The sequence below is a fragment of the Struthio camelus genome, chromosome 8 (genome assembly GCF_040807025.1).
Source record: "Struthio camelus isolate bStrCam1 chromosome 8, bStrCam1.hap1, whole genome shotgun sequence".
NCBI classification, from domain to species: Eukaryota; Metazoa; Chordata; class Aves; order Struthioniformes; family Struthionidae; genus Struthio; species Struthio camelus.
Window position 1 is genome coordinate 14,868,104 of NC_090949.1, and position 26,644 is coordinate 14,894,747.

The 26,644-nt window shown below is 47.9% G+C and overlaps 3 protein-coding genes across 3 annotated transcripts; all 3 read right to left on the reverse strand.

The window, feature by feature from the left end:
- Positions 1 to 586: 586 nt before the first annotated feature.
- Positions 587 to 5,477, reverse strand: LOC104152655 (pancreatic alpha-amylase). Its single transcript, XM_068952618.1, has 10 exons — positions 5,293 to 5,477; positions 4,532 to 4,678; positions 4,132 to 4,329; positions 3,187 to 3,417; positions 2,528 to 2,661; positions 2,314 to 2,436; positions 2,119 to 2,218; positions 1,778 to 1,899; positions 1,543 to 1,668; positions 587 to 881 (listed from the first exon to the last, which is right to left on the reverse strand). The coding sequence occupies exons 1-10, from the start codon at positions 5,458 to 5,460 to the stop codon at positions 692 to 694; spliced, it is 1,539 nt and encodes a 512-aa protein (XP_068808719.1). The 5' UTR covers positions 5,461 to 5,477; the 3' UTR covers positions 587 to 691.
- Positions 5,478 to 10,425: 4,948 nt separating this feature from the next.
- LOC104152596 (pancreatic alpha-amylase) lies at positions 10,426 to 15,323 on the reverse strand. The gene is made up of 10 exons (XM_068952599.1): positions 15,132 to 15,323; positions 14,371 to 14,517; positions 13,971 to 14,168; positions 13,026 to 13,256; positions 12,367 to 12,500; positions 12,153 to 12,275; positions 11,958 to 12,057; positions 11,617 to 11,738; positions 11,382 to 11,507; positions 10,426 to 10,720 (listed from the first exon to the last, which is right to left on the reverse strand). Exons 1-10 carry the CDS (start codon positions 15,297 to 15,299, stop codon positions 10,531 to 10,533), a joined length of 1,539 nt encoding a protein of 512 aa, XP_068808700.1. The 5' UTR covers positions 15,300 to 15,323; the 3' UTR covers positions 10,426 to 10,530.
- Positions 15,324 to 20,276: 4,953 nt separating this feature from the next.
- LOC138068036 (pancreatic alpha-amylase) lies at positions 20,277 to 25,178 on the reverse strand. The gene is made up of 10 exons (XM_068952597.1): positions 24,987 to 25,178; positions 24,226 to 24,372; positions 23,826 to 24,023; positions 22,881 to 23,111; positions 22,217 to 22,350; positions 22,003 to 22,125; positions 21,808 to 21,907; positions 21,467 to 21,588; positions 21,232 to 21,357; positions 20,277 to 20,571 (listed from the first exon to the last, which is right to left on the reverse strand). The coding sequence occupies exons 1-10, from the start codon at positions 25,152 to 25,154 to the stop codon at positions 20,382 to 20,384; spliced, it is 1,539 nt and encodes a 512-aa protein (XP_068808698.1). The 5' UTR covers positions 25,155 to 25,178; the 3' UTR covers positions 20,277 to 20,381.
- Between the last annotated feature and the right edge of the window lie 1,466 nt (positions 25,179 to 26,644).

Here is a 26,644-nt window from a genome sequence, read left to right on the forward strand (position 1 = left end):
CAAGGGCTTGGTCCCAAATAGGCATTGCACTTTAAAGTAAGGGCGGCACGCTCACATTTATCTGCGGATTGTCTCGTGGCCGACAGTAAAATTGTGAGAGCTGCCCATTCTGCGCTCAGGCTCCATAATTAGGCGAGATATTACAGAACTATCAAATGTAACGCACCGTGGAGACGGTGCTGTGCTTATGCCACTCTCACAACGTCTAAGCGAAGCCCGGATAAACATCTCCCTTCGCATAGACTTTTGGAATAGCCACCGTGAAGGTCTCCTTGGAGCAGGCCACTGGGCTCTGCCGAGCCAGACACTTGTTTGGTTTGTCACCAGAAAGGCATCACGATTTTGTGCGGATACACGCAGCTAGCAGCTGACCGGCCGCAACGTGGCTACTCCTCAGCACGTGATGAGCGTGCACGCATCAGCCTTGGAAATAAGCGCCTTCCCAAGCTTTTTTCCCAGTGTTCCTGCGATCAGGGAAGCACGCTGTCACATTGCCAGCACTTCCTTAAAACTTACCGTTGCCCTGCCACTAAGCATGACGCGAGAAAGTCACAATCCAATGCATTAAAAGAAGAAGCATTACCCATTAGTTTAAAGCCCATTTATTATTCGCTAGATGCAGAGAATCACTCATTCTTGATACAAGGCGGTTGCATAGTCAGAGACATTGCAGAAACACATTTCACTGGAGTTACAATTTAGCACCAACGTGAATTGCAATGAATGGGTCTTCAGCATTGTTACTGATCTGGAAGTTGGCCTTTCCATTACCAGAAACGTACACCTGTATTCCAGTACACCTGCTGCCCTCCTTCTGTCCAGAAATGACATCACAGTAGGTCCCAGCAGGCAGTCCCGTGTACAAATCCACATTCATGTGCCTATGTGAAAACGAGTGCATGCTCAGTTTTTCAAAACAGGTACTGCAAACCACCTCAAGGACTTCCGAGTCTGATGCTAGTCCCTCACTTTGAAGGGCAATTGAATGGGAGAGAGTTCTCGGGTTATTCCGGTTATCGCCTCCTACCCTCTCCTTTTGGCCCTCTAGACCAGGAACGCAGCGCAGGACTCTAACTCAGGCTGCACGGATACCACCAGTCATCAAAAAAAGGAGTATGGGACAAAATCAAACGGTTCACCAAGCTTCACAGCAGGACACACACTGTCAGCAGCGATTAGAACTGTGACTGTCCAACCCATTCAGACTGGATGGCATGAGAGAGGTGAGAGAGTTCCCTTTTCTCTCACAGCTGCCAAAACTGCAGCCGCTACTACTCCGACCTGTGGGCATTACTCGAGCCACGGCCATAGTTTCTCAGAGGGAGAGGGACGGAGAGAATATGACTGGCACCTCAAAAACACCAACGGGCCATTCCTACACCTCCAGATACTCACTTCAGATCCTTAAGCCTCAGATTCGGTATTACCACATCTCCTGCACCCGACTGCGTCCTACTGCCAAGACATTCCCCTTCCCAACACATCATCTTTCTGTCAGATGGCGCTTGAGGCACCGTGCTTCTCTTCAACCCCACAACTTACCAATCATCATTATTAAAGACGATGAATCCTTTACTACCACGTCCAAAAGCCACCTGATTGCTGTTGTTGTCCCACCAGTTGGAGAAAGGCTCACCATCCACCACGTTACGGAAGATAACCATGTTCCTGGAGGCGCAAAGAACGGCTGTTGCTCTAACTGCAAGAGCTCTAAAGCAGCGAGGAACATGATGCAAAACTAACGGCTTTTGCTGAATTTTTCCCCACGGCGCCCTACCTTATTTGACGCCAGCGATGTTCACAAACCCAGTCGTTGCCACAGGTGGAGTCCGCATTAATTGTAACGGATTTCGTTGAGCCATCTGAGTTACTTGGTGGTCCGTACCAGTCATTAACATCCTTTCATTAAAAAGAGAAGTTTTACTATTCCTGCTGAAAACGCAGAGATACCAACTGGAGAGGAAAGCTAAAGGTAACACTGCATTTCCAACAGGTAGATCAAGCCCACGACACAGAAATCACTTATGATTTACAAGCCTAACTGGACTTGACTGGTGCACTGGCTCTGTTCTGATCTTTTTGTGCACAGCGATTTGATCTTCACCTTTATCAACTTACCTTTCCATTTTCAAAATGTCTTGGCCACCTAAAGCTTGACATTACCCGCGTGAACCCATATGGATGAGCCAGCATGAAACCAACTGCCATTTTGTAAAGCCTGTAAGACCAAAATGTAATGTGTCGTGGAAAGGGGCATCAGACCAGGGAGAAAACCCACGAAAGCAGCATCACCCACGCAACGGCATCTCTTACCTGGCATCCCAGAAGGTTAGAATCGAAGCTCCACCAGCCCCGTGACCTCGCTGGTTATCGTGATTATCCACAAAGACCAGGGCTCTGTCAGAAGGCACAAAGCCCCAGCCTTCTCCCCAGTTCCTACCCAAAAAGACAAAGGCTTCAGGCCACCCTGTCAAGCCGCGTGTCCAGCTGCCTTATGCTGCAGAGGTCACAGGACGGTCACCCTTACTTTAAGTAGGCCATCTTTTCGCCATTCCACTTGCGGATCACCGTCCCCAGCTTTGCACCGTATTTGAATTCTGTCACTCGGCCATTTCCAAAGTACTGACTGCATGTGATCGGCTCTCCACCCAAGTCAATTACCTGGTACAGGAAAGAGAAAGTAGGGATCTATGCCAGCCTGATCACCAAAAAAAAAAAAAAAACCCAAAGAAAAAGAGTAAATCAACCCTAACTCAGGATAAAGCATGCTGTAGACATGTGAAAACAGGCCTGAATGAAGGCAGGAAAAAGGTGAGCAATGATCTATGGTCGAGGCTTTTTTAAAAAGCAAATCTATTCATCATTTTTGGAGGTCTGCTCCAGAGAAGTGGTTAGCCCTTTCTTTGGCTGTACAGTTGTCATCATGTACTGCACCATCCCCTCCCAGTCACATGACTATTAGACATCTCCAGCAAGCTGCTCCATGAAGGTTCCAAGGCGTCTTGCAATTCTGGAGTGCAAGTCTCAATTTGGACTGCTGACCGCTAGACTGCAGGGCTCAGCCTTTTGGGGTTTGTAGGATCAAGCCCATATAATTTCTCCCATTCCGCTGCATGCGGAAGGGAAAGATGGAAAGAAAGGAAGACAACAGGGAGGGGAAAAAAAAAAAAAAAAAAAAGAGATTACCTCTTGGTAAATGAAAGGTCTAGATCCTGAAGAAAACCAGTTAGTGTTTAGGTTGTGCAGCTTGTCTAGGAACGCTTTTATGTCCCCAGGCCACATATGCTTGGCAGCATCAAGCCGGAAGCCTGCTACGCCAATATCAATGAGGTGATTCATATACCCAGCAACAGTGGAGCGCACATAGTCCTTCTCCAGAGCCAAATCCAGAAGGCCAACCAAGCGGCAGTCCCGGACCTGTCAGAAAAGTTTGGAGGTGTCACTCCTTCAGGCTACAAAACACATATGTTGCAATAAAATGTTTGGGCTTCTCAACTAGTCAAATCTACCCAGTTTGTAGAGCACAACCATACAGAAGAGACTTCTTCCAAAGTGTGCACCAAGTTATTACACAGCCTGATTCTCAAGGTCGGGCAGTCGCTGAGATATCATCTCCCCCCACGTAGCTGTCTTCAGAATTTAGGATGAGAAATAGCATGGTGAATAGTGGCAAAGAGGATGCAGTAAAGAGCTCTAAACTTGAGAAAGAACGACCACTGATTTAATGTGCAGAAAAGAGCAACACACTCAAACAGGGCTCAACACTTTGGGCTGCCAATTTTCTACAGGGGCTCCTTATCAGTGTCAGCTACGCTTACAAGCCCTAACTGCTCGCCGGCTGAGCTGAGTACCTTGGACTCAATTCAGGAACAGGCTCCTGCTCATGCCCGCGTTAAACAGGTGAGGCGGCTTCTTGATTTCTCAAGTCTTATGACATTACGCACCTAACGGCACCTTGCCCAAACAGAAGCCGGCGTTAGTTACTTTAGTCACTAGTCAGGTGACTCGGATAACCTCCTCCCTTTCTTTTGCTGCACTGTAACGTTTACACAACAGGAAACAGGAGAGAAGAAATGGAACAATGAATCTGGTCAAGAAAACAGATGTCAAACTTGCGTCATAGAAAGTTACCTGAGAAGCATCACCGTAATTTTCAATTTCTCCACTTCCAGTTCTGCATTTACCATCATTGAAATCCCAGCCAGAGTATGGCACAGCTGGAAAGTCTCTGTTCCCAGCATTAAAGTAGCTTCCGCAGGTAGAATGGGTGCCGGAGCCAGCCCCAGATCCACACATGTGGTTGACAACCGCATCCACATAGATACGAACCTAGAAAAGCAGTCACTGCATTTCAGTATGGTTTTTAAGAGTGGTGAAGTGATAGCCAGAGTTCTGCTGCATCACCTTTAGTTCTTCCTCTTTCTCCCCCCTTTCCTTTATTCTCTGCCTCCTTTGGGAATGGGAGCAGTAACTTCCCTCAGCCAAAACAGCACTTCCACCCATATTATTTTCACTGCCTCCTGGCACTTACTCCAACATTGTTGCATCTGGTCACCATGTCTCTAAATTCATTTTCATTTCCTGAGCGAGTGCAGAGCTTGTAGCTGACTGGCTGGTATCTTTCCCACCAGGGTCTGTAGGGGTTAGTAATAATCACGTTTTCATTTGGAGGCGAAACCTGCAGAGGAAAAGATGCACCTTCATAAACTATCAATTCTTTCTTACTCTAGCTCTGAAGCACAAAACGTGTGCTCAGCACTGAGATTTATTCTGGATTTCCAGGAGAAGCAGGCTGCAAGCCAACCCAAGCTCCCTCTCCCCCAGCATAAGCTCTGGTCTGTGAGGTGCCCATCCTGTAGACTGGCAATGAAGAAGTTTACTTTGGTTCCTGTGGGCTGCCCAGGTCCAACACAGGTTTACTTTTGAAGGGCACACACATTGCAGAGCTGAAGCTACAGACAGGACTTTTTATCTGGAACCGCGATGGCATTAGAAAAGCCAAAACTCAGTAGGTAGGCACGTCCGTTGGAAAAAGACAAAGAAGACATCTTAGCTCTGCAAGCAACAAATTTCGGAGGAAAGCATGCCTCTCTGTAACTGATCTGCTAGAGATGCAACCTAACAAGCCTTGCAGGAGCTAGGGTTGTGTCTAACAGCTTATACTGCTTCCATCGCCATCTTCAGCATAGCAGCTGCTGGGAATCTGCTGGCTCTGATTCAGACATTTGGGTTTATTATATTAATCAAGTGCTACAAAGCAATTTTACTACCTACTGCTGGGAAACAGCGTACCTGAACTCCTCCAAATCCATAAGGTGCTAGATAGCGTTCGCACTCAAGAGCAATATCAGCCCAGCGCCATTCAAAGAGATGCACAATAGAGGTCCTCCCAGGCTGAGTATTGGGGTTGTACTGGGCCCAGCAAAACCCAACAGCTGCGAGCAGGAGGAGGACTTGCATGGTGTCTTCCGTGTAAGGCTGTGGTCTTCTCACTGGCTACTTATACTCCTGCACGATGACACAGTTCCCATTGCAGCTGGCAGATTTCACACAGATAAACACTGTCAGTTATTATTTGGCTATCTGACTGAGTACCTTTCAGCGTTTTTGATCTTTCCTGAATTGCCCAGCACCTGAAGATAAACTACTGTTTCACATCGATATACGTTATCGTAAACTGAGCAGCCTGTGGGCAGCATACCCACATTCAAAACTGTACTCTTTCAAGTCTTATTAGGAAAAATATTTTTGAAAAGTCTATTAAAAAACATGACATATGAGCCCTCCAATGCCGGGGGGGGGGGGGTGGGGGGGAGGGCTGGAAGATAACACAAAAAGAACCTAATTAAAGGACAGCCAGATGTTTAATAGCCCATTCATGGGAATGAACTCACCAGCATTCAAAAGCATCAAGCTCTCAGGATTTATACCAGCGCAAAACCAGGGACCTGATCAGCCACTGTCGGTCAACAGCAGATGAATCACACGACATGACAGGAGCCTTCAACAGGGGAATCGCAGGGATAACGTGACCGACCCATAAACCCCAACAGTGGAAGAAGGCTCAGAGGAGGTGGGCGAGGGCAACGCACCCAACGGTGCTCAGGGAAGAAGGTAGGATGCGACTGACCACAGCTGTTGCAAAGAACGCTGAATTTATCTCAACACAAAGGGGACCAACCAGAAGGTGGCCTTTGTTTTAGATAAACGGCTATATTGGATGCGTGGATCAGCTGACTGTATCGCAGCTGAGTGGGTCAACTGGCTGTGTAAATGTTTTCCCTGAGTTAATCAGAGGAGCGTGACTGCCTCCCTGAGATAGCCAGACCAGTGCCGGGGGAGAGCGTGTATACGTGGCTCAGCCCAACACAGGCTACAAAAGCTGAACAACTACACAAGGACTTTGAAGACAGCAATGGGCCTGAGATGCTTTCAACCCACGCACTCCTTCCTGGTGACCGGGGATGCCCAGCATCACGGCGGAGAGCACATTCCAGACATCGGTAATGGGGATCCCATTTGTATTGTGACTCAACTGTATCTTGCAATTGCCATATTTGGCCAAGTGCAACTTACACCTGCATTGTCATTGTCATTTCGGTATATTGCTGTATCACTCTGCTAAATCAAAATCCCCTGTAACTCCAAACATCTTCAAACAAGCAAATCTAGAGTTAAACATTCCACACCCCTCAACACAGGCAATATCTAAAAGAACCTGGTCAGAGACTGCTGGATTCAGAGTATGGATGCATAACTAGAAACTGACCTGTTTTCCCGCATATATATTCATATGTATATATATGCATATACATTCCTGCATATACATATATATATGTGTGTGTGTGTGTATACATCTACTGCTAGCGTTACTGCCCGACCCTTGCTATAAAATCCTTGTGTCCTGTACATCCCTCTCTTTCCCATAACTTACATTCCAGGAGAAAAAGCAGAAGTAGGTCCCATTTGCCCAAGCTTTTAAACGACAAACCTAAAAAAAGTAGGCCTGCTCCTGCACTTCCCCATGTGGTCCTAGCACAACACCCCTGCCCAATGAATATACCAGTGAGACCATGCTGCAGTGGCGGCACCTTCCCAATAGGGAGCTGCAGCATCAATGCGCGCACAAGACCCAACGGCGTCAAACTGTTCTTTATCCCACAAGAACAATCTCAAGACAATCGTCTGCCTCACTGCTATTTAGCTGGGCTAAACAATAACAAACACCTTTGTGGTGTGTCACAAATGCCTTTGTGATGGCCAAATTGTGAAAATACTTCTACCATTCACAGATGAGCTACTAAAATAGAACGTGATAGACTTAGGGAGGTCGGTCTCCAAGGTGCTTAGTTAGAGAGAGTTAACGTGAACTATCATTTCTGACACAGAGAACATGGCTACATTTAAAGCTTTCTACTCACACCTACGCTAGACTAGGCACCTTATCAGCGTTTGTTGCAGCTCTGCCTCCGCTCCCCTCATGCTTGGCACCTTCTGCAGAGAACCAGAGGGACGCTGCTCAGGCAGTGATCCATAGTTTGCATAGATCCAAAGGTGTAGCGCTTTGGCAAATTCCCACAGGCTCACCCGGGCAGCTTCCTTTGGGATGCTTTTCTTCTCTCTAGAAGTTGCCCAGCCCCGGCATGCTAGCCAACCTGGGGCCTGTCTTCCTGCAGCTCTGCTCATTCTCACAGTCCCTTCCCTCAAGACCACTTCCTTCTCACTACAGTACTCGAGTGGCTGCGTGTTTAAGGGCAAGCCTGGTGCCATTTCAGCCTTGAGCAGGCCACTGCAACATCTGAGCTTGTGAGCTGCCCTTTTATTTCTCAGGGCCCAAACTTCATCTGTCCTTAGGAGTGTAAAGTCCATAGCTTAATTTACTGACAAAACGTACTTTAAAAGTACCTCTCAGCGCCATCTATAATCTTCACAGTATTGGAGCTGATCAGCAACAAAAACGACCTCTGATAGTCAGATTTAACTTGTAAACACTGCCAACACTGCAAAAAATCTCAAAGCTACTGTGGTGGAAACCAGCGTGGTAAGAGATGGATCCTGATGCACACTCAGGTAAATGCTTAGTCATTTGCTAGGAAGAGCACTTTGGCAAGGGCTACCCCCAATGCTTTGGGCTTGGGTACATGGCGAGCAGAGTAGCACAACTGTTTTTCTCTTGAGCAAGCACCAGCACTGCACTGCTCAGATAGATCCAAGGAGACAAAAGAGCACAGGAGGCGTTCACGGAAGAATGAGGCAACTGCACAGGAAGGAGAGAAACTTAGTTAGCTTACCATGTGCTACTCTGTAAGGCAGGGGGCCAAAAATACCCCTAAAGCGAAAAGGGCAAGCAAAAGAATCCCTGGACTAGGGCCCTCAGGCGGTGATGTTGCTCTATAAAACTCACAGTGTCCACAAAGCAAGGGCGCGCTACTCCTTTTGCAACAGATAATGCACTATGGCATAGTGGCCACAAAACTCGGAAATATTACACTTCAGCAAACGAATTGGACATCCTGCTTGGCCCTGGAAAATGCTGCACTTTAACAGGAGAAAATACCCCCACACACTGCAGATTTTCATTCGGTACTGGCCCAGGCATATAAAATCAAGGCCTTCCTGACACCTCTTTTGTATAAAATGGAGTCGTGAAAACCATGGTGAAATTTGTCTAATGATAATAATTCTGGGAGTGACTTGAAGACGAGGAAGACAGCTGACCCGTTCACAACCCATCTGAGAGACCTGCTGTTGTTCTGGATGACAACGCTGCTTCCTTACAGTTTGCCTACCTTGCGCCTCTCTGTAAAGCAGTGGGCCAGAATTGCCTCCGTAAAATAAAAAGGCCCCCTGCAAACCCGGGGCTCAGGCCTGGTCCTTTCAAAGCAGTCAACGTCTCGGTCCAAGCAGCTTTTTGCTTACCCCCAGCAAGACTGCCTCGTGATTTCTTCCTCCACATTGCAATCAATTCCAGCGTTAGAGGCAGAACTAAGGCTCAACCTACAATGGCTTCAGCAGGCAAAATACTCACTGCCTTCCAGCATCCGTGAAAAGCGGATGCCCAACTGTTTGCAGGCACAGACTCTTCCCTCTCCCTGTTCGGCACCTTCTTTCCTCCTGTTTATTCATGGACTCCTCAGGGCCATGTCTCTCAGGGCAATCACTTGCCACAGTAGCTGGAGGGGGTTGAGAAGAAAACAGCAATCTTTATGGCGAGACCAAGTGTTAGATGCCGGGTTACGTGGTCTCTGAGTAATAGCTAACAACAGCATCACCCGGTTTCCAAGGGCTGTAGTTCACTGTCAGCATGGCTCTGACAAACAGGGCTAGGCTGACCCAAAAAGAGCCGGCGGAGCCAGTCTGTTTCAGAGGTGCAGGAGGGCTCCCGCATCTGATCCCAGGGCGAAAAGGCAGCGTTGCAATGGCTGCTAACTGCTGCTGCTGCTGCAAACCAGCCTCTCCTCCTCACTCCTTCCACGTGGGGCTCCCCAGTCTTGGACACCTTTCCAGGGAGCAGATCCAAAGGCCGCATCAGGCCGGCAGGCCCTCTGCCCTCAGCAAGCTGGCTCTAGCCACCCCTACCAAGGGAAATGATAGGTCCAGCTGTGGGCCAGGGACACTGCCTTTCCCCGCCCCGTGCTCCCCCACCACGACTACATTGCCAAACGCCCTGAGCCCTTGAGCGCGTTCTGAGCCAATCCCTCCCCAACACACACACACACACACACACTCTCCCTCCCTCCCTCCAGAAACGGGAAACAGCCTTCCAAAGTATACCTTGCTCTCAAAACCGCTAACGCTTGGGATGCCTTTCCCATTGGCCTTTGCAGGTTGGGTCACGTCAAGGGCTTGGTCCCAAATAGGCATTGCACTTTAAAGTAAGGGCGGCACGCTCACATTTATCTGCGGATTGTCTCGTGGCCGACAGTAAAATTGTGAGAGCTGCCCATTCTGCGCTCAGGCTCCATAATTAGGCGAGATATTACAGAACTATCAAATGTAACGCACCGTGGAGACGGTGCTGTGCTTATGCCACTCTCACAACGTCTAAGCGAAGCCCGGATAAACATCTCCCTTCGCATAGACTTTTGGAATAGCCACCGTGAAGGTCTCCTTGGAGCAGGCCACTGGGCTCTGCCGAGCCAGACGCTTGTTTGGTTTGTCACCAGAAAGGCATCACGATTTTGTGCGGATACACGCAGCTAGCAGCTGACCGGCCGCAACGTGGCTACTCCTCAGCACGTGATGAGCGTGCACGCATCAGCCTTGGAAATAAGCGCCTTCCCAAGCTTTTTTCCCAGTGTTCCTGCGATCAGGGAAGCACGCTGTCACATTGCCAGCACTTCCTTAAAACTTACCGTTGCCCTGCCACTAAGCATGACGCGAGAAAGTCACAATCCAATGCATTAAAAGAAGAAGCATTACCCATTAGTTTAAAGCCCATTTATTATTCGCTAGATGCAGAGAATCACTCATTCTTGATACAAGGCGGTTGCATAGTCAGAGACATTGCAGAAACACATTTCACTGGAGTTACAATTTAGCACCAACGTGAATTGCAATGAATGGGTCTTCAGCATTGTTACTGATCTGGAAGTTGGCCTTTCCATTACCAGAAACGTACACCTGTATTCCAGTACACCTGCTGCCCTCCTTCTGTCCAGAAATGACATCACAGTAGGTCCCAGCAGGCAGTCCCGTGTACAAATCCACATTCATGTGCCTATGTGAAAACGAGTGCATGCTCAGTTTTTCAAAACAGGTACTGCAAACCACCTCAAGGACTTCCGAGTCTGATGCTAGTCCCTCACTTTGAAGGGCAATTGAATGGGAGAGAGTTCTCGGGTTATTCCGGTTATCGCCTCCTACCCTCTCCTTTTGGCCCTCTAGACCAGGAACGCAGCGCAGGACTCTAACTCAGGCTGCACGGATACCACCAGTCATCAAAAAAAGGAGTATGGGACAAAATCAAACGGTTCACCGAGCTTCACAGCAGGACACACACTGTCAGCAGCGATTAGAACTGTGACTGTCCAACCCATTCAGACTGGATGGCATGAGAGAGGTGAGAGAGTTCCCTTTTCTCTCACAGCTGCCAAAACTGCAGCCGCTACTACTCCGACCTGTGGGCATTACTCGAGCCACGGCCATAGTTTCTCAGAGGGAGAGGGACGGAGAGAATATGACTGGCACCTCAAAAACACCAACGGGCCATTCCTACACCTCCAGATACTCACTTCAGATCCTTAAGCCTCAGATTCGGTATTACCACATCTCCTGCACCCGACTGCGTCCTACTGCCAAGACATTCCCCTTCCCAACACATCATCTTTCTGTCAGATGGCGCTTGAGGCACCGTGCTTCTCTTCAACCCCACAACTTACCAATCATCATTATTAAAGACGATGAATCCTTTACTACCACGTCCAAAAGCCACCTGATTGCTGTTGTTGTCCCACCAGTTGGAGAAAGGCTCACCATCCACCACGTTACGGAAGATAACCATGTTCCTGGAGGCGCAAAGAACGGCTGTTGCTCTAACTGCAAGAGCTCTAAAGCAGCGAGGAACATGATGCAAAACTAACGGCTTTTGCTGAATTTTTCCCCACGGCGCCCTACCTTATTTGACGCCAGCGATGTTCACAAACCCAGTCGTTGCCACAGGTGGAGTCCGCATTAATTGTAACGGATTTCGTTGAGCCATCTGAGTTACTTGGTGGTCCGTACCAGTCATTAACATCCTTTCATTAAAAAGAGAAGTTTTACTATTCCTGCTGAAAACGCAGAGATACCAACTGGAGAGGAAAGCTAAAGGTAACACTGCATTTCCAACAGGTAGATCAAGCCCACGACACAGAAATCACTTATGATTTACAAGCCTAACTGGACTTGACTGGTGCACTGGCTCTGTTCTGATCTTTTTGTGCACAGCGATTTGATCTTCACCTTTATCAACTTACCTTTCCATTTTCAAAATGTCTTGGCCACCTAAAGCTTGACATTACCCGCGTGAACCCATATGGATGAGCCAGCATGAAACCAACTGCCATTTTGTAAAGCCTGTAAGACCAAAATGTAATGTGTCGTGGAAAGGGGCATCAGACCAGGGAGAAAACCCACAAAAGCAGCATCACCCACGCAACGGCATCTCTTACCTGGCATCCCAGAAGGTTAGAATCGAAGCTCCACCAGCCCCGTGACCTCGCTGGTTATCGTGATTATCCACAAAGACCAGGGCTCTGTCAGAAGGCACAAAGCCCCAGCCTTCTCCCCAGTTCCTACCCAAAAAGACAAAGGCTTCAGGCCACCCTGTCAAGCCGCGTGTCCAGCTGCCTTATGCTGCAGAGGTCACAGGACGGTCACCCTTACTTTAAGTAGGCCATCTTTTCGCCATTCCACTTGCGGATCACCGTCCCCAGCTTTGCACCGTATTTGAATTCTGTCACTCGGCCATTTCCAAAGTACTGACTGCATGTGATCGGCTCTCCACCCAAGTCAATTACCTGGTACAGGAAAGAGAAAGTAGGGATCTATGCCAGCCTGATCACCAAAAAAAAAAAAAAAACCCAAAGAAAAAGAGTAAATCAACCCTAACTCAGGATAAAGCATGCTGTAGACATGTGAAAACAGGCCTGAATGAAGGCAGGAAAAAGGTGAGCAATGATCTATGGTCGAGGCTTTTTTAAAAAGCAAATCTATTCATCATTTTTGGAGGTCTGCTCCAGAGAAGTGGTTAGCCCTTTCTTTGGCTGTACAGTTGTCATCATGTACTGCACCATCCCCTCCCAGTCACATGACCATTAGACATCTCCAGCAAGCTGCTCCATGAAGGTTCCAAGGCGTCTTGCAATTCTGGAGTGCAAGTCTCAATTTGGACTGCTGACCGCTAGACTGCAGGGCTCAGCCTTTTGGGGTTTGTAGGATCAAGCCCATATAATTTCTCCCATTCCGCTGCATGCGGAAGGGAAAGATGGAAAGAAAGGAAGACAACAGGGAGGGGAAAAAAAAAAAAAAAAAAAAGAGATTACCTCTTGGTAAATGAAAGGTCTAGATCCTGAAGAAAACCAGTTAGTGTTTAGGTTGTGCAGCTTGTCTAGGAACGCTTTTATGTCCCCAGGCCACATATGCTTGGCAGCATCAAGCCGGAAGCCTGCTACGCCAATATCAATGAGGTGATTCATATACCCAGCAACAGTGGAGCGCACATAGTCCTTCTCCAGAGCCAAATCCAGAAGGCCAACCAAGCGGCAGTCCCGGACCTGTCAGAAAAGTTTGGAGGTGTCACTCCTTCAGGCTACAAAACACATATGTTGCAATAAAATGTTTGGGCTTCTCAACTAGTCAAATCTACCCAGTTTGTAGAGCACAACCATACAGAAGAGACTTCTTCCAAAGTGTGCACCAAGTTATTACACAGCCTGATTCTCAAGGTCGGGCAGTCGCTGAGATATCATCTCCCCCCACGTAGCTGTCTTCAGAATTTAGGATGAGAAATAGCATGGTGAATAGTGGCAAAGAGGATGCAGTAAAGAGCTCTAAACTTGAGAAAGAACGACCACTGATTTAATGTGCAGAAAAGAGCAACACACTCAAACAGGGCTCAACACTTTGGGCTGCCAATTTTCTACAGGGGCTCCTTATCAGTGTCAGCTACGCTTACAAGCCCTAACTGCTCGCCGGCTGAGCTGAGTACCTTGGACTCAATTCAGGAACAGGCTCCTGCTCATGCCCGCGTTAAACAGGTGAGGCGGCTTCTTGATTTCTCAAGTCTTATGACATTACGCACCTAACGGCACCTTGCCCAAACAGAAGCCGGCGTTAGTTACTTTAGTCACTAGTCAGGTGACTCGGATAACCTCCTCCCTTTCTTTTGCTGCACTGTAACGTTTACACAACAGGAAACAGGAGAGAAGAAATGGAACAATGAATCTGGTCAAGAAAACAGATGTCAAACTTGCGTCATAGAAAGTTACCTGAGAAGCATCACCGTAATTTTCAATTTCTCCACTTCCAGTTCTGCATTTACCATCATTGAAATCCCAGCCAGAGTATGGCACAGCTGGAAAGTCTCTGTTCCCAGCATTAAAGTAGCTTCCGCAGGTAGAATGGGTGCCGGAGCCAGCCCCAGATCCACACATGTGGTTGACAACCGCATCCACATAGATACGAACCTAGAAAAGCAGTCACTGCATTTCAGTATGGTTTTTAAGAGTGGTGAAGTGATAGCCAGAGTTCTGCTGCATCACCTTTAGTTCTTCCTCTTTCTCCCCCCTTTCCTTTATTCTCTGCCTCCTTTGGGAATGGGAGCAGTAACTTCCCTCAGCCAAAACAGCACTTCCACCCATATTATTTTCACTGCCTCCTGGCACTTACTCCAACATTGTTGCATCTGGTCACCATGTCTCTAAATTCATTTTCATTTCCTGAGCGAGTGCAGAGCTTGTAGCTGACTGGCTGGTATCTTTCCCACCAGGGTCTGTAGGGGTTAGTAATAATCACGTTTTCATTTGGAGGCGAAACCTGCAGAGGAAAAGATGCACCTTCATAAACTATCAATTCTTTCTTACTCTAGCTCTGAAGCACAAAACGTGTGCTCAGCACTGAGATTTATTCTGGATTTCCAGGAGAAGCAGGCTGCAAGCCAACCCAAGCTCCCTCTCCCCCAGCATAAGCTCTGGTCTGTGAGGTGCCCATCCTGTAGACTGGCAATGAAGAAGTTTACTTTGGTTCCTGTGGGCTGCCCAGGTCCAACACAGGTTTACTTTTGAAGGGCACACACATTGCAGAGCTGAAGCTACAGACAGGACTTTTTATCTGGAACCGCGATGGCATTAGAAAAGCCAAAACTCAGTAGGTAGGCACGTCCGTTGGAAAAAGACAAAGAAGACATCTTAGCTCTGCAAGCAACAAATTTCGGAGGAAAGCATGCCTCTCTGTAACTGATCTGCTAGAGATGCAACCTAACAAGCCTTGCAGGAGCTAGGGTTGTGTCTAACAGCTTATACTGCTTCCATCGCCATCTTCAGCATAGCAGCTGCTGGGAATCTGCTGGCTCTGATTCAGACATTTGGGTTTATTATATTAATCAAGTGCTACAAAGCAATTTTACTACCTACTGCTGGGAAACAGCGTACCTGAACTCCTCCAAATCCATAAGGTGCTAGATAGCGTTCGCACTCAAGAGCAATATCAGCCCAGCGCCATTCAAAGAGATGCACAATAGAGGTCCTCCCAGGCTGAGTATTGGGGTTGTACTGGGCCCAGCAAAACCCAACAGCTGCGAGCAGGAGGAGGACTTGCATGGTGTCTTCCGTGTAAGGCTGTGGTCTTCTCACTGGCTACTTATACTCCTGCACGATGACACAGTTCCCATTGCAGCTGGCAGATTTCACACAGATAAACACTGTCAGTTATTATTTGGCTATCTGACTGAGTACCTTTCAGCGTTTTTGATCTTTCCTGAATTGCCCAGCACCTGAAGATAAACTACTGTTTCACATCGATATACGTTATCGTAAACTGAGCAGCCTGTGGGCAGCGTACCCACATTCAAAACTGTACTCTTTCAAGTCTTATTAGGAAAAATATTTTTGAAAAGTCTATTAAAAAACATGACATATGAGCCCTCCAATGCCGGGGGGGGGGGGGGCGGGGGGGAGGGCTGGAAGATAACACAAAAAGAACCTAATTAAAGGACAGCCAGATGTTTAATAGCCCATTCATGGGAATGAACTCACCAGCATTCAAAAGCATCGAGCTCTCAGGATTTATACCAGCGCAAAACCAGGGACCTGATCAGCCACTGTCGGTCAACAGCAGATGAATCACACGACATGACAGGAGCCTTCAACAGGGGAATCGCAGGGATAACGTGACCGACCCATAAACCCCAACAGTGGAAGAAGGCTCAGAGGAGGTGGGCGAGGGCAACGCACCCAACGGTGCTCAGGGAAGAAGGTAGGATGCGACTGACCACAGCTGTTGCAAAGAACGCTGAATTTATCTCAACACAAAGGGGACCAACCAGAAGGTGGCCTTTGTTTTAGATAAACGGCTATATTGGATGCGTGGATCAGCTGACTGTATCGCAGCTGAGTGGGTCAACTGGCTGTGTAAATGTTTTCCCTGAGTTAATCAGAGGAGCGTGACTGCCTCCCTGAGATAGCCAGACCAGTGCCGGGGGAGAGCGTGTATACGTGGCTCAGCCCAACACAGGCTACAAAAGCTGAACAACTACACAAGGACTTTGAAGACAGCAATGGGCCTGAGATGCTTTCAACCCACGCACTCCTTCCTGGTGACCGGGGATGCCCAGCATCACGGCGGAGAGCACATTCCAGACATCGGTAATGGGGATCCCATTTGTATTGTGACTCAACTGTATCTTGCAATTGCCATATTTGGCCAAGTGCAACTTACACCTGCATTGTCATTGTCATTTCGGTATATTGCTGTATCACTCTGCTAAATCAAAATCCCCTGTAACTCCAAACATCTTCAAACAAGCAAATCTAGAGTTAAACATTCCACACCCCTCAACACAGGCAATATCTAAAAGAACCTGGTCAGAGACTGCTGAATTCAGAGTATGGATGCATAACTAGAAACTGACCTGTTTTCCCGCATATATATTCATATATATATATATGCATATACATTCCTGCATATACATATATATATGTGTGTGTGTGTATACATCTACTGCTAGCGTTACTGCCCGACCCTTGCTATAAAATCCTTGTGTCCTGTACATCCCTCTCTTTCCCATAACTTACATTCCAGGAGAAAAAGCAGAAGTAGGTCCCATTTGCCCAAGCTTTTAAACGACAAACCTAAAAAAAGTAGGCCTGCTCCTGCACTTCCCCATGTGGTCCTAGCACAACACCCCTGCCCAATGAATATACCAGTGAGACCATGCTGCAGTGGCGGCACCTTCCCAATAGGGAGCTGCAGCATCAATGCGCGCACAAGACCCAACGGCGTCAAACTGTTCTTTATCCCACAAGAACAATCTCAAGACAATCGTCTGCCTCACTGCTATTTAGCTGGGCTAAACAATAACAAACACCCTTGTGGTGTGTCACAAATGCCTTTGTGACGGCCAAATTGTGAAAATACTTCTACCATTCACAGATGAGCTACTAAAATAGAACGTGATAGACTTAGGGAGGTCGGTCTCCAAGGTGCTTAGTTAGAGAGAGTTAACGTGAACTATCATTTCTGACACAGAGAACATGGCTACATTTAAAGCTTTCTACTCACACCTACGCTAGACTAGGCACCTTATCAGCGTTTGTTGCAGCTCTGCCTCCGCTCCCCTCATGCTTGGCACCTTCTGCAGAGAACCAGAGGGACGCTGCTCAGGCAGTGATCCATAGTTTGCATAGATCCAAAGGTGTAGCGCTTTGGCAAATTCCCACAGGCTCACCCGGGCAGCTTCCTTTGGGATGCTTTTCTTCTCTCTAGAAGTTGCCCAGCCCCGGCATGCTAGCCAACCTGGGGCCTGTCTTCCTGCAGCTCTGCTCATTCTCACAGTCCCTTCCCTCAAGACCACTTCCTTCTCACTACAGTACTCGAGTGGCTGCGTGTTTAAGGGCAAGCCTGGTGCCATTTCAGCCTTGAGCAGGCCACTGCAATATCTGAGCTTGTGAGCTGCCCTTTTATTTCTCAGGGCCCAAACTTCATCTGTCCTTAGGAGTGTAAAGTCCATAGCTTAATTTACTGACAAAACGTACTTTAAAAGTACCTCTCAGCGCCATCTATAATCTCCACAGTATTGGAGCTGATCAGCAACAAAAACGACCTCTGATAGTCAGATTTAACTTGTAAACACTGCCAACACTGCAAAAAATCTCAAAGCTACTGTGGTGGAAACCAGCGTGGTAAGAGATGGATCCTGATGCACACTCAGGTAAATGCTTAGTCATTTGCTAGGAAGAGCACTTTGGCAAGGGCTACCCCCAATGCTTTGGGCTTGGGTACATGGCGAGCAGAGTAGCACAACTGTTTTTCTCTTGAGCAAGCACCAGCACTGCACTGCTCAGATAGATCCAAGGAGACAAAAGAGCACAGGAGGCGTTCACGGAAGAATGAGGCAACTGCACAGGAAGGAGAGAAACTTAGTTAGCTTACCATGTGCTACTCTGTAAGGCAGGGGGCCAAAAATACCCCTAAAGCGAAAAGGGCAAGCAAAAGAATCCCTGGACTAGGGCCCTCAGGCGGTGATGTTGCTCTATAAAACTCACAGTGTCCACAAAGCAAGGGCGCGCTACTCCTTTTGCAACAGATAATGCACTATGGCATAGTGGCCACAAAACTCGGAAATATTACACTTCAGCAAACGAATTGGACATCCTGCTTGGCCCTGGAAAATGCTGCACTTTAACAGGAGAAAATACCCCCACACACTGCAGATTTTCATTCGGTACTGGCCCAGGCATATAAAATCAAGGCCTTCCTGACACCTCTTTTGTATAAAATGGAGTCGTGAAAACCATGGTGAAATTTGTCTAATGATAATAATTCTGGGAGTGACTTGAAGACGAGGAAGACAGCTGACCCGTTCACGACCCATCTGAGAGACCTGCTGTTGTTCTGGATGACAACGCTGCTTCCTTACAGTTTGCCTACCTTGCGCCTCTCTGTAAAGCAGTGGGCCAGAATTGCCTCCGTAAAATAAAAAGGCCCCCTGCAAACCTGGGGCTCAGGCCTGGTCCTTTCAAAGCAGTCAACGTCTCGGTCCAAGCAGCTTTTTGCTTACCCCCAGCAAGACTGCCTCGTGATTTCTTCCTCCACATTGCAATCAATTCCAGCGTTAGAGGCAGAACTAAGGCTCAACCTACAATGGCTTCAGCAGGCAAAATACTCACTGCCTTCCAGCATCCGTGAAAAGCGGATGCCCAACTGTTTGCAGGCACAGACTCTTCCCTCTCCCTGTTCGGCACCTTCTTTCCTCCTGTTTATTCATGGACTCCTCAGGGCCATGTCTCTCAGGGCAATCACTTGCCACAGTAGCTGGAGGGGGTTGAGAAGAAAACAGCAATCATCTTTATGGCTAGACCAAGTGTTAGATGCCGGGTTACGTGGTCTCTGAGTAATAGCTAACAACAGCATCACCCGGTTTCCAAGGGCTGTAGTTCACTGTCAGCATGGCTCTGACAAACAGGGCTAGGCTGACCCAAAAAGAGCCGGCGGAGCCAGTCTGTTTCAGAGGTGCAGGAGGGCTCCCGCATCTGATCCCAGGGCGAAAAGGCAGCGTTGCAATGGCTGTTAACTGCTGCTGCTGCTGCAAACCAGCCTCTCCTCCTCACTCCTTCCACGTGGGGCTCCCCAGTCTTGGACACCTTTCCAGGGAGCAGATCCAAAGGCCGCATCAGGCCGGCAGGCCCTCTGCCCTCAGCAAGCTGGCTCTAGCCACCCCTACCAAGGGAAATGATAGGTCCAGCTGTGGGCCAGGGACACTGCCTTTCCCCGCCCCGTGCTCCCCCACCACGACTACATTGCCAAACGCCCTGAGCCCTTGAGCGCGTTCTGAGCCAATCCCTCCCCAACACACACACACACACACACACACACACACACTCTCCCTCCCTCCCTCCAGAAACGGGAAACAGCCTTCCAAAGTATACCTTGCTCTCAAAACCGCTAACGCTTGGGATGCCTTTCCCATTGGCCTTTGCAGGTTGGGTCACGTCAAGGGCTTGGTCCCAAATAGGCATTGCACTTTAAAGTAAGGGCGGCACGCTCACATTTATCTGCGGATTGTCTCGTGGCCGACAGTAAAATTGTGAGAGCTGCCCATTCTGCGCTCAGGCTCCATAATTAGGCGAGATATTACAGAACTATCAAATGTAACGCACCGTGGAGACGGTGCTGTGCTTATGCCACTCTCACAACGTCTAAGCGAAGCCCGGATAAACATCTCCCTTCGCATAGACTTTTGGAATAGCCACCGTGAAGGTCTCCTTGGAGCAGGCCACTGGGCTCTGCCGAGCCAGACGCTTGTTTGGTTTGTCACCAGAAAGGCATCACGATTTTGTGCGGATACACGCAGCTAGCAGCTGACCGGCCGCAACGTGGCTACTCCTCAGCACGTGATGAGCGTGCACGCATCAGCCTTGGAAATAAGCGCCTTCCCAAGCTTTTTTCCCGGTGTTCCTGCGATCAGGGAAGCACGCTGTCACATTGCCAGCACTTCCTTAAAACTTACCGTTGCCCTGCCACTAAGCATGACGCGAGAAAGTCACAATCCAATGCATTAAAAGAAGAAGCATTACCCATTAGTTTAAAGCCCATTTATTATTCGCTAGATGCAGAGAATCACTCATTCTTGATACAAGGCGGTTGCATAGTCAGAGACATTGCAGAAACACATTTCACTGGAGTTACAATTTAGCACCAACGTGAATTGCAATGAATGGGTCTTCAGCATTGTTACTGATCTGGAAGTTGGCCTTTCCATTACCAGAAACGTACACCTGTATTCCAGTACACCTGCTGCCCTCCTTCTGTCCAGAAATGACATCACAGTAGGTCCCAGCAGGCAGTCCCGTGTACAAATCCACATTCATGTGCCTATGTGAAAACGAGTGCATGCTCAGTTTTTCAAAACAGGTACTGCAAACCACCTCAAGGACTTCCGAGTCTGATGCTAGTCCCTCACTTTGAAGGGCAATTGAATGGGAGAGAGTTCTCGGGTTATTCCGGTATCGCCTCCTACCCTCTCCTTTTGGCCCTCTAGACCAGGAACGCAGCGCAGGACTCTAACTCAGGCTGCACGGATACCACCAGTCATCAAAAAAAGGAGTATGGGACAAAATCAAACGGTTCACCGAGCTTCACAGCAGGACACACACTGTCAGCAGCGATTAGAACTGTGACTGTCCAACCCATTCAGACTGGATGGCATGAGAGAGGTGAGAGAGTTCCCTTTTCTCTCACAGCTGCCAAAACTGCAGCCGCTACTACTCCGACCTGTGGGCATTACTCGAGCCACGGCCATAGTTTCTCAGAGGGAGAGGGACGGAGAGAATATGACTGGCACCTCAAAAACACCAACGGGCCATTCCTACACCTCCAGATACTCACTTCAGATCCTTAAGCCTCAGATTCGGTATTACCACATCTCCTGCACCCGACTGCGTCCTACTGCCAAGACATTCCCCTTCCCAACACATCATCTTTCTGTCAGATGGCGCTTGAGGCACCGTGCTTCTCTTCAACCCCACAACTTACCAATCATCATTATTAAAGACGATGAATCCTTTACTACCACGTCCAAAAGCCACCTGATTGCTGTTGTTGTCCCACCAGTTGGAGAAAGGCTCACCATCCACCACGTTACGGAAGATAACCATGTTCCTGGAGGCGCAAAGAACAGCTGTTGCTCTAACTGCAAGAGCTCTAAAGCAGCGAGGAACATGATGCAAAACTAACGGCTTTTGCTGAATTTTTCCCCACGGCGCCCTACCTTATTTGACGCCAGCGATGTTCACAAACCCAGTCGTTGCCACAGGTGGAGTCCGCATTAATTGTAACGGATTTCGTTGAGCCATCTGAGTTACTTGGTGGTCCGTACCAGTCATTAACATCCTTTCATTAAAAAGAGAAGTTTTACTATTCCTGCTGAAAACGCAGAGATACCAACTGGAGAGGAAAGCTAAAGGTAACACTGCATTTCCAACAGGTAGATCAAGCCCACGACACAGAAATCACTTATGATTTACAAGCCTAACTGGACTTGACTGGTGCACTGGCTCTGTTCTGATCTTTTTGTGCACAGCGATTTGATCTTCACCTTTATCAACTTACCTTTCCATTTTCAAAATGTCTTGGCCACCTAAAGCTTGACATTACCCGCGTGAACCCATATGGATGAGCCAGCATGAAACCAACTGCCATTTTGTAAAGCCTGTAAGACCAAAATGTAATGTGTCGTGGAAAGGGGCATCAGACCAGGGAGAAAACCCACAAAAGCAGCATCACCCACGCAACGGCATCTCTTACCTGGCATCCCAGAAGGTTAGAATCGAAGCTCCACCAGCCCCGTGACCTCGCTGGTTATCGTGATTATCCACAAAGACCAGGGCTCTGTCAGAAGGCACAAAGCCCCAGCCTTCTCCCCAGTTCCTACCCAAAAAGACAAAGGCTTCAGGCCACCCTGTCAAGCCGCGTGTCCAGCTGCCTTATGCTGCAGAGGTCACAGGACGGTCACCCTTACTTTAAGTAGGCCATCTTTTCGCCATTCCACTTGCGGATCACCGTCCCCAGCTTTGCACCGTATTTGAATTCTGTCACTCGGCCATTTCCAAAGTACTGACTGCATGTGATCGGCTCTCCACCCAAGTCAATTACCTGGTACAGGAAAGAGAAAGTAGGGATCTATGCCAGCCTGATCACCAAAAAAAAAAAAAAAAAAAAAAAAACAAAGAAAAAGAGTAAATCAACCCTAACTCAGGATAAAGCATGCTGTAGACATGTGAAAACAGGCCTGAATGAAGGCAGGAAAAAGGTGAGCCATGATCTATGGTCGAGGCTTTTTTAAAAAGCAAATCTATTCATCATTTTTGGAGGTCTGCTCCAGAGAAGTGGTTAGCCCTTTCTTTGGCTGTACAGTTGTCATCATGTACTGCACCATCCCCTCCCAGTCACATGACTATTAGACATCTCCAGCAAGCTGCTCCATGAAGGTTCCAAGGCGTCTTGCAATTCTGGAGTGCAAGTCTCAATTTGGACTGCTGACCGCTAGACTGCAGGGCTCAGCCTTTTGGGGTTTGTAGGATCAAGCCCATATAATTTCTCCCATTCCGCTGCATGCGGAAGGGAAAGATGGAAAGAAAGGAAGACAACAGGGAGGGGAAAAAAAAAAAAAAAAAAGAGATTACCTCTTGGTAAATGAAAGGTCTAGATCCTGAAGAAAACCAGTTAGTGTTTAGGTTGTGCAGCTTGTCTAGGAACGCTTTTATGTCCCCAGGCCACATATGCTTGGCAGCATCAAGCCGGAAGCCTGCTACGCCAATATCAATGAGGTGATTCATATACCCAGCAACAGTGGAGCGCACATAGTCCTTCTCCAGAGCCAAATCCAGAAGGCCAACCAAGCGGCAGTCCCGGACCTGTCAGAAAAGTTTGGAGGTGTCACTCCTTCAGGCTACAAAACACATATGTTGCAATAAAATGTTTGGGCTTCTCAACTAGTCAAATCTACCCAGTTTGTAGAGCACAACCATACAGAAGAGACTTCTTCCAAAGTGTGCACCAAGTTATTACACAGCCTGATTCTCAAGGTCGGGCAGTCGCTGAGATATCATCTCCCCCCACGTAGCTGTCTTCAGAATTTAGGATGAGAAATAGCATGGTGAATAGTGGCAAAGAGGATGCAGTAAAGAGCTCTAAACTTGAGAAAGAACGACCACTGATTTAATGTGCAGAAAAGAGCAACACACTCAAACAGGGCTCAACACTTTGGGCTGCCAATTTTCTACAGGGGCTCCTTATCAGTGTCAGCTACGCTTACAAGCCCTAACTGCTCGCCGGCTGAGCTGAGTACCTTGGACTCAATTCAGGAACAGGCTCCTGCTCATGCCCGCGTTAAACAGGTGAGGAGGCTTCTTGATTTCTCAAGTCTTATGACATTACGCACCTAACGGCACCTTGCCCAAACAGAAGCCGGCGTTAGTTACTTTAGTCACTAGTCAGGTGACTCGGATAACCTCCTCCCTTTCTTTTGCTGCACTGTAACGTTTACACAACAGGAAACAGGAGAGAAGAAATGGAACAATGAATCTGGTCAAGAAAACAGATGTCAAACTTGCGTCATAGAAAGTTACCTGAGAAGCATCACCGTAATTTTCAATTTCTCCACTTCCAGTTCTGCATTTACCATCATTGAAATCCCAGCCAGAGTATGGCACAGCTGGAAAGTCTCTGTTCCCAGCATTAAAGTAGCTTCCGCAGGTAGAATGGGTGCCGGAGCCAGCCCCAGATCCACACATGTGGTTGACAACCGCATCCACATAGATACGAACCTAGAAAAGCAGTCACTGCATTTCAGTATGGTTTTTAAGAGTGGTGAAGTGATAGCCAGAGTTCTGCTGCATCACCTTTAGTTCTTCCTCTTTCTCCCCCCTTTCCTTTATTCTCTGCCTCCTTTGGGAATGGGAGCAGTAACTTCCCTCAGCCAAAACAGCACTTCCACCCATATTATTTTCACTGCCTCCTGGCACTTACTCCAACATTGTTGCATCTGGTCACCATGTCTCTAAATTCATTTTCATTTCCTGAGCGAGTGCAGAGCTTGTAGCTGACTGGCTGGTATCTTTCCCACCAGGGTCTGTAGGGGTTAGTAATAATCACGTTTTCATTTGGAGGCGAAACCTGCAGAGGAAAAGATGCACCTTCATAAACTATCAATTCTTTCTTACTCTAGCTCTGAAGCACAAAACGTGTGCTCAGCACTGAGATTTATTCTGGATTTCCAGGAGAAGCAGGCTGCAAGCCAACCCAAGCTCCCTCTCCCCCAGCATAAGCTCTGGTCTGTGAGGTGCCCATCCTGTAGACTGGCAATGAAGAAGTTTACTTTGGTTCCTGTGGGCTGCCCAGGTCCAACACAGGTTTACTTTTGAAGGGCACACACATTGCAGAGCTGAAGCTACAGACAGGACTTTTTATCTGGAACCGCGATGGCATTAGAAAAGCCAAAACTCAGTAGGTAGGCACGTCCGTTGGAAAAAGACAAAGAAGACATCTTAGCTCTGCAAGCAACAAATTTCGGAGGAAAGCATGCCTCTCTGTAACTGATCTGCTAGAGATGCAACCTAACAAGCCTTGCAGGAGCTAGGGTTGTGTCTAACAGCTTATACTGCTTCCATTGCCATCTTCAGCATAGCAGCTGCTGGGAATCTGCTGGCTCTGATTCAGACATTTGGGTTTATTATATTAATCAAGTGCTACAAAGCAATTTTACTACCTACTGCTGGGAAACAGCGTACCTGAACTCCTCCAAATCCATAAGGTGCTAGATAGCGTTCGCACTCAAGAGCAATATCAGCCCAGCGCCATTCAAAGAGATGCACAATAGAGGTCCTCCCAGGCTGAGTATTGGGGTTGTACTGGGCCCAGCAAAACCCAACAGCTGCGAGCAGGAGGAGGACTTGCATGGTGTCTTCCGTGTAAGGCTGTGGTCTTCTCACTGGCTACTTATACTCCTGCACGATGACACAGTTCCCATTGCAGCTGGCAGATTTCACACAGATAAACACTGTCAGTTATTATTTGGCTATCTGACTGAGTACCTTTCAGCGTTTTTGATCTTTCCTGAATTGCCCAGCACCTGAAGATAAACTACTGTTTCACATCGATATACGTTATCGTAAACTGAGCAGCCTGTGGGCAGCGTACCCACATTCAAAACTGTACTCTTTCAAGTCTTATTAGGAAAAATATTTTTGAAAAGTCTATTAAAAAACATGACATATGAGCCCTCCAATGCCGGGGGGGGGGGGGGGGCGGGGGGGAGGGCTGGAAGATAACACAAAAAGAACCTAATTAAAGGACAGCCAGATGTTTAATAGCCCATTCATGGGAATGAACTCACCAGCATTCAAAAGCATCGAGCTCTCAGGATTTATACCAGCGCAAAACCAGGGACCTGATCAGCCACTGTCGGTCAACAGCAGATGAATCACACGACATGACAGGAGCCTTCAACAGGGGAATCGCAGGGATAACGTGACCGACCCATAAACCCCAACAGTGGAAGAAGGCTCAGAGGAGGTGGGCGAGGGCAACGCACCCAACGGTGCTCAGGGAAGAAGGTAGGATGCGACTGACCACAGCTGTTGCAAAGAACGCTGAATTTATCTCAACACAAAGGGGACCAACCAGAAGGTGGCCTTTGTTTTAGATAAACGGCTATATTGGATGCGTGGATCAGCTGACTGTATCGCAGCTGAGTGGGTCAACTGGCTGTGTAAATGTTTTCCCTGAGTTAATCAGAGGAGCGTGACTGCCTCCCTGAGATAGCCAGACCAGTGCCGGGGGAGAGCGTGTATACGTGGCTCAGCCCAACACAGGCTACAAAAGCTGAACAACTACACAAGGACTTTGAAGACAGCAATGGGCCTGAGATGCTTTCAACCCACGCACTCCTTCCTGGTGACCGGGGATGCCCAGCATCACGGCGGAGAGCACATTCCAGACATCGGTAATGGGGATCCCATTTGTATTGTGACTCAACTGTATCTTGCAATTGCCATATTTGGCCAAGTGCAACTTACACCTGCATTGTCATTGTCATTTCGGTATATTGCTGTATCACTCTGCTAAATCAAAATCCCCTGTAACTCCAAACATCTTCAAACAAGCAAATCTAGAGTTAAACATTCCACACCCCTCAACACAGGCAATATCTAAAAGAACCTGGTCAGAGACTGCTGGATTCAGAGTATGGATGCATAACTAGAAACTGACCTGTTTTCCCGCATATATATTCATATGTATATATATGCATATACATTCCTGCATATACATATATATATGTGTGTGTGTGTGTATACATCTACTGCTAGCGTTACTGCCCGACCCTTGCTATAAAATCCTTGTGTCCTGTACATCCCTCTCTTTCCCATAACTTACATTCCAGGAGAAA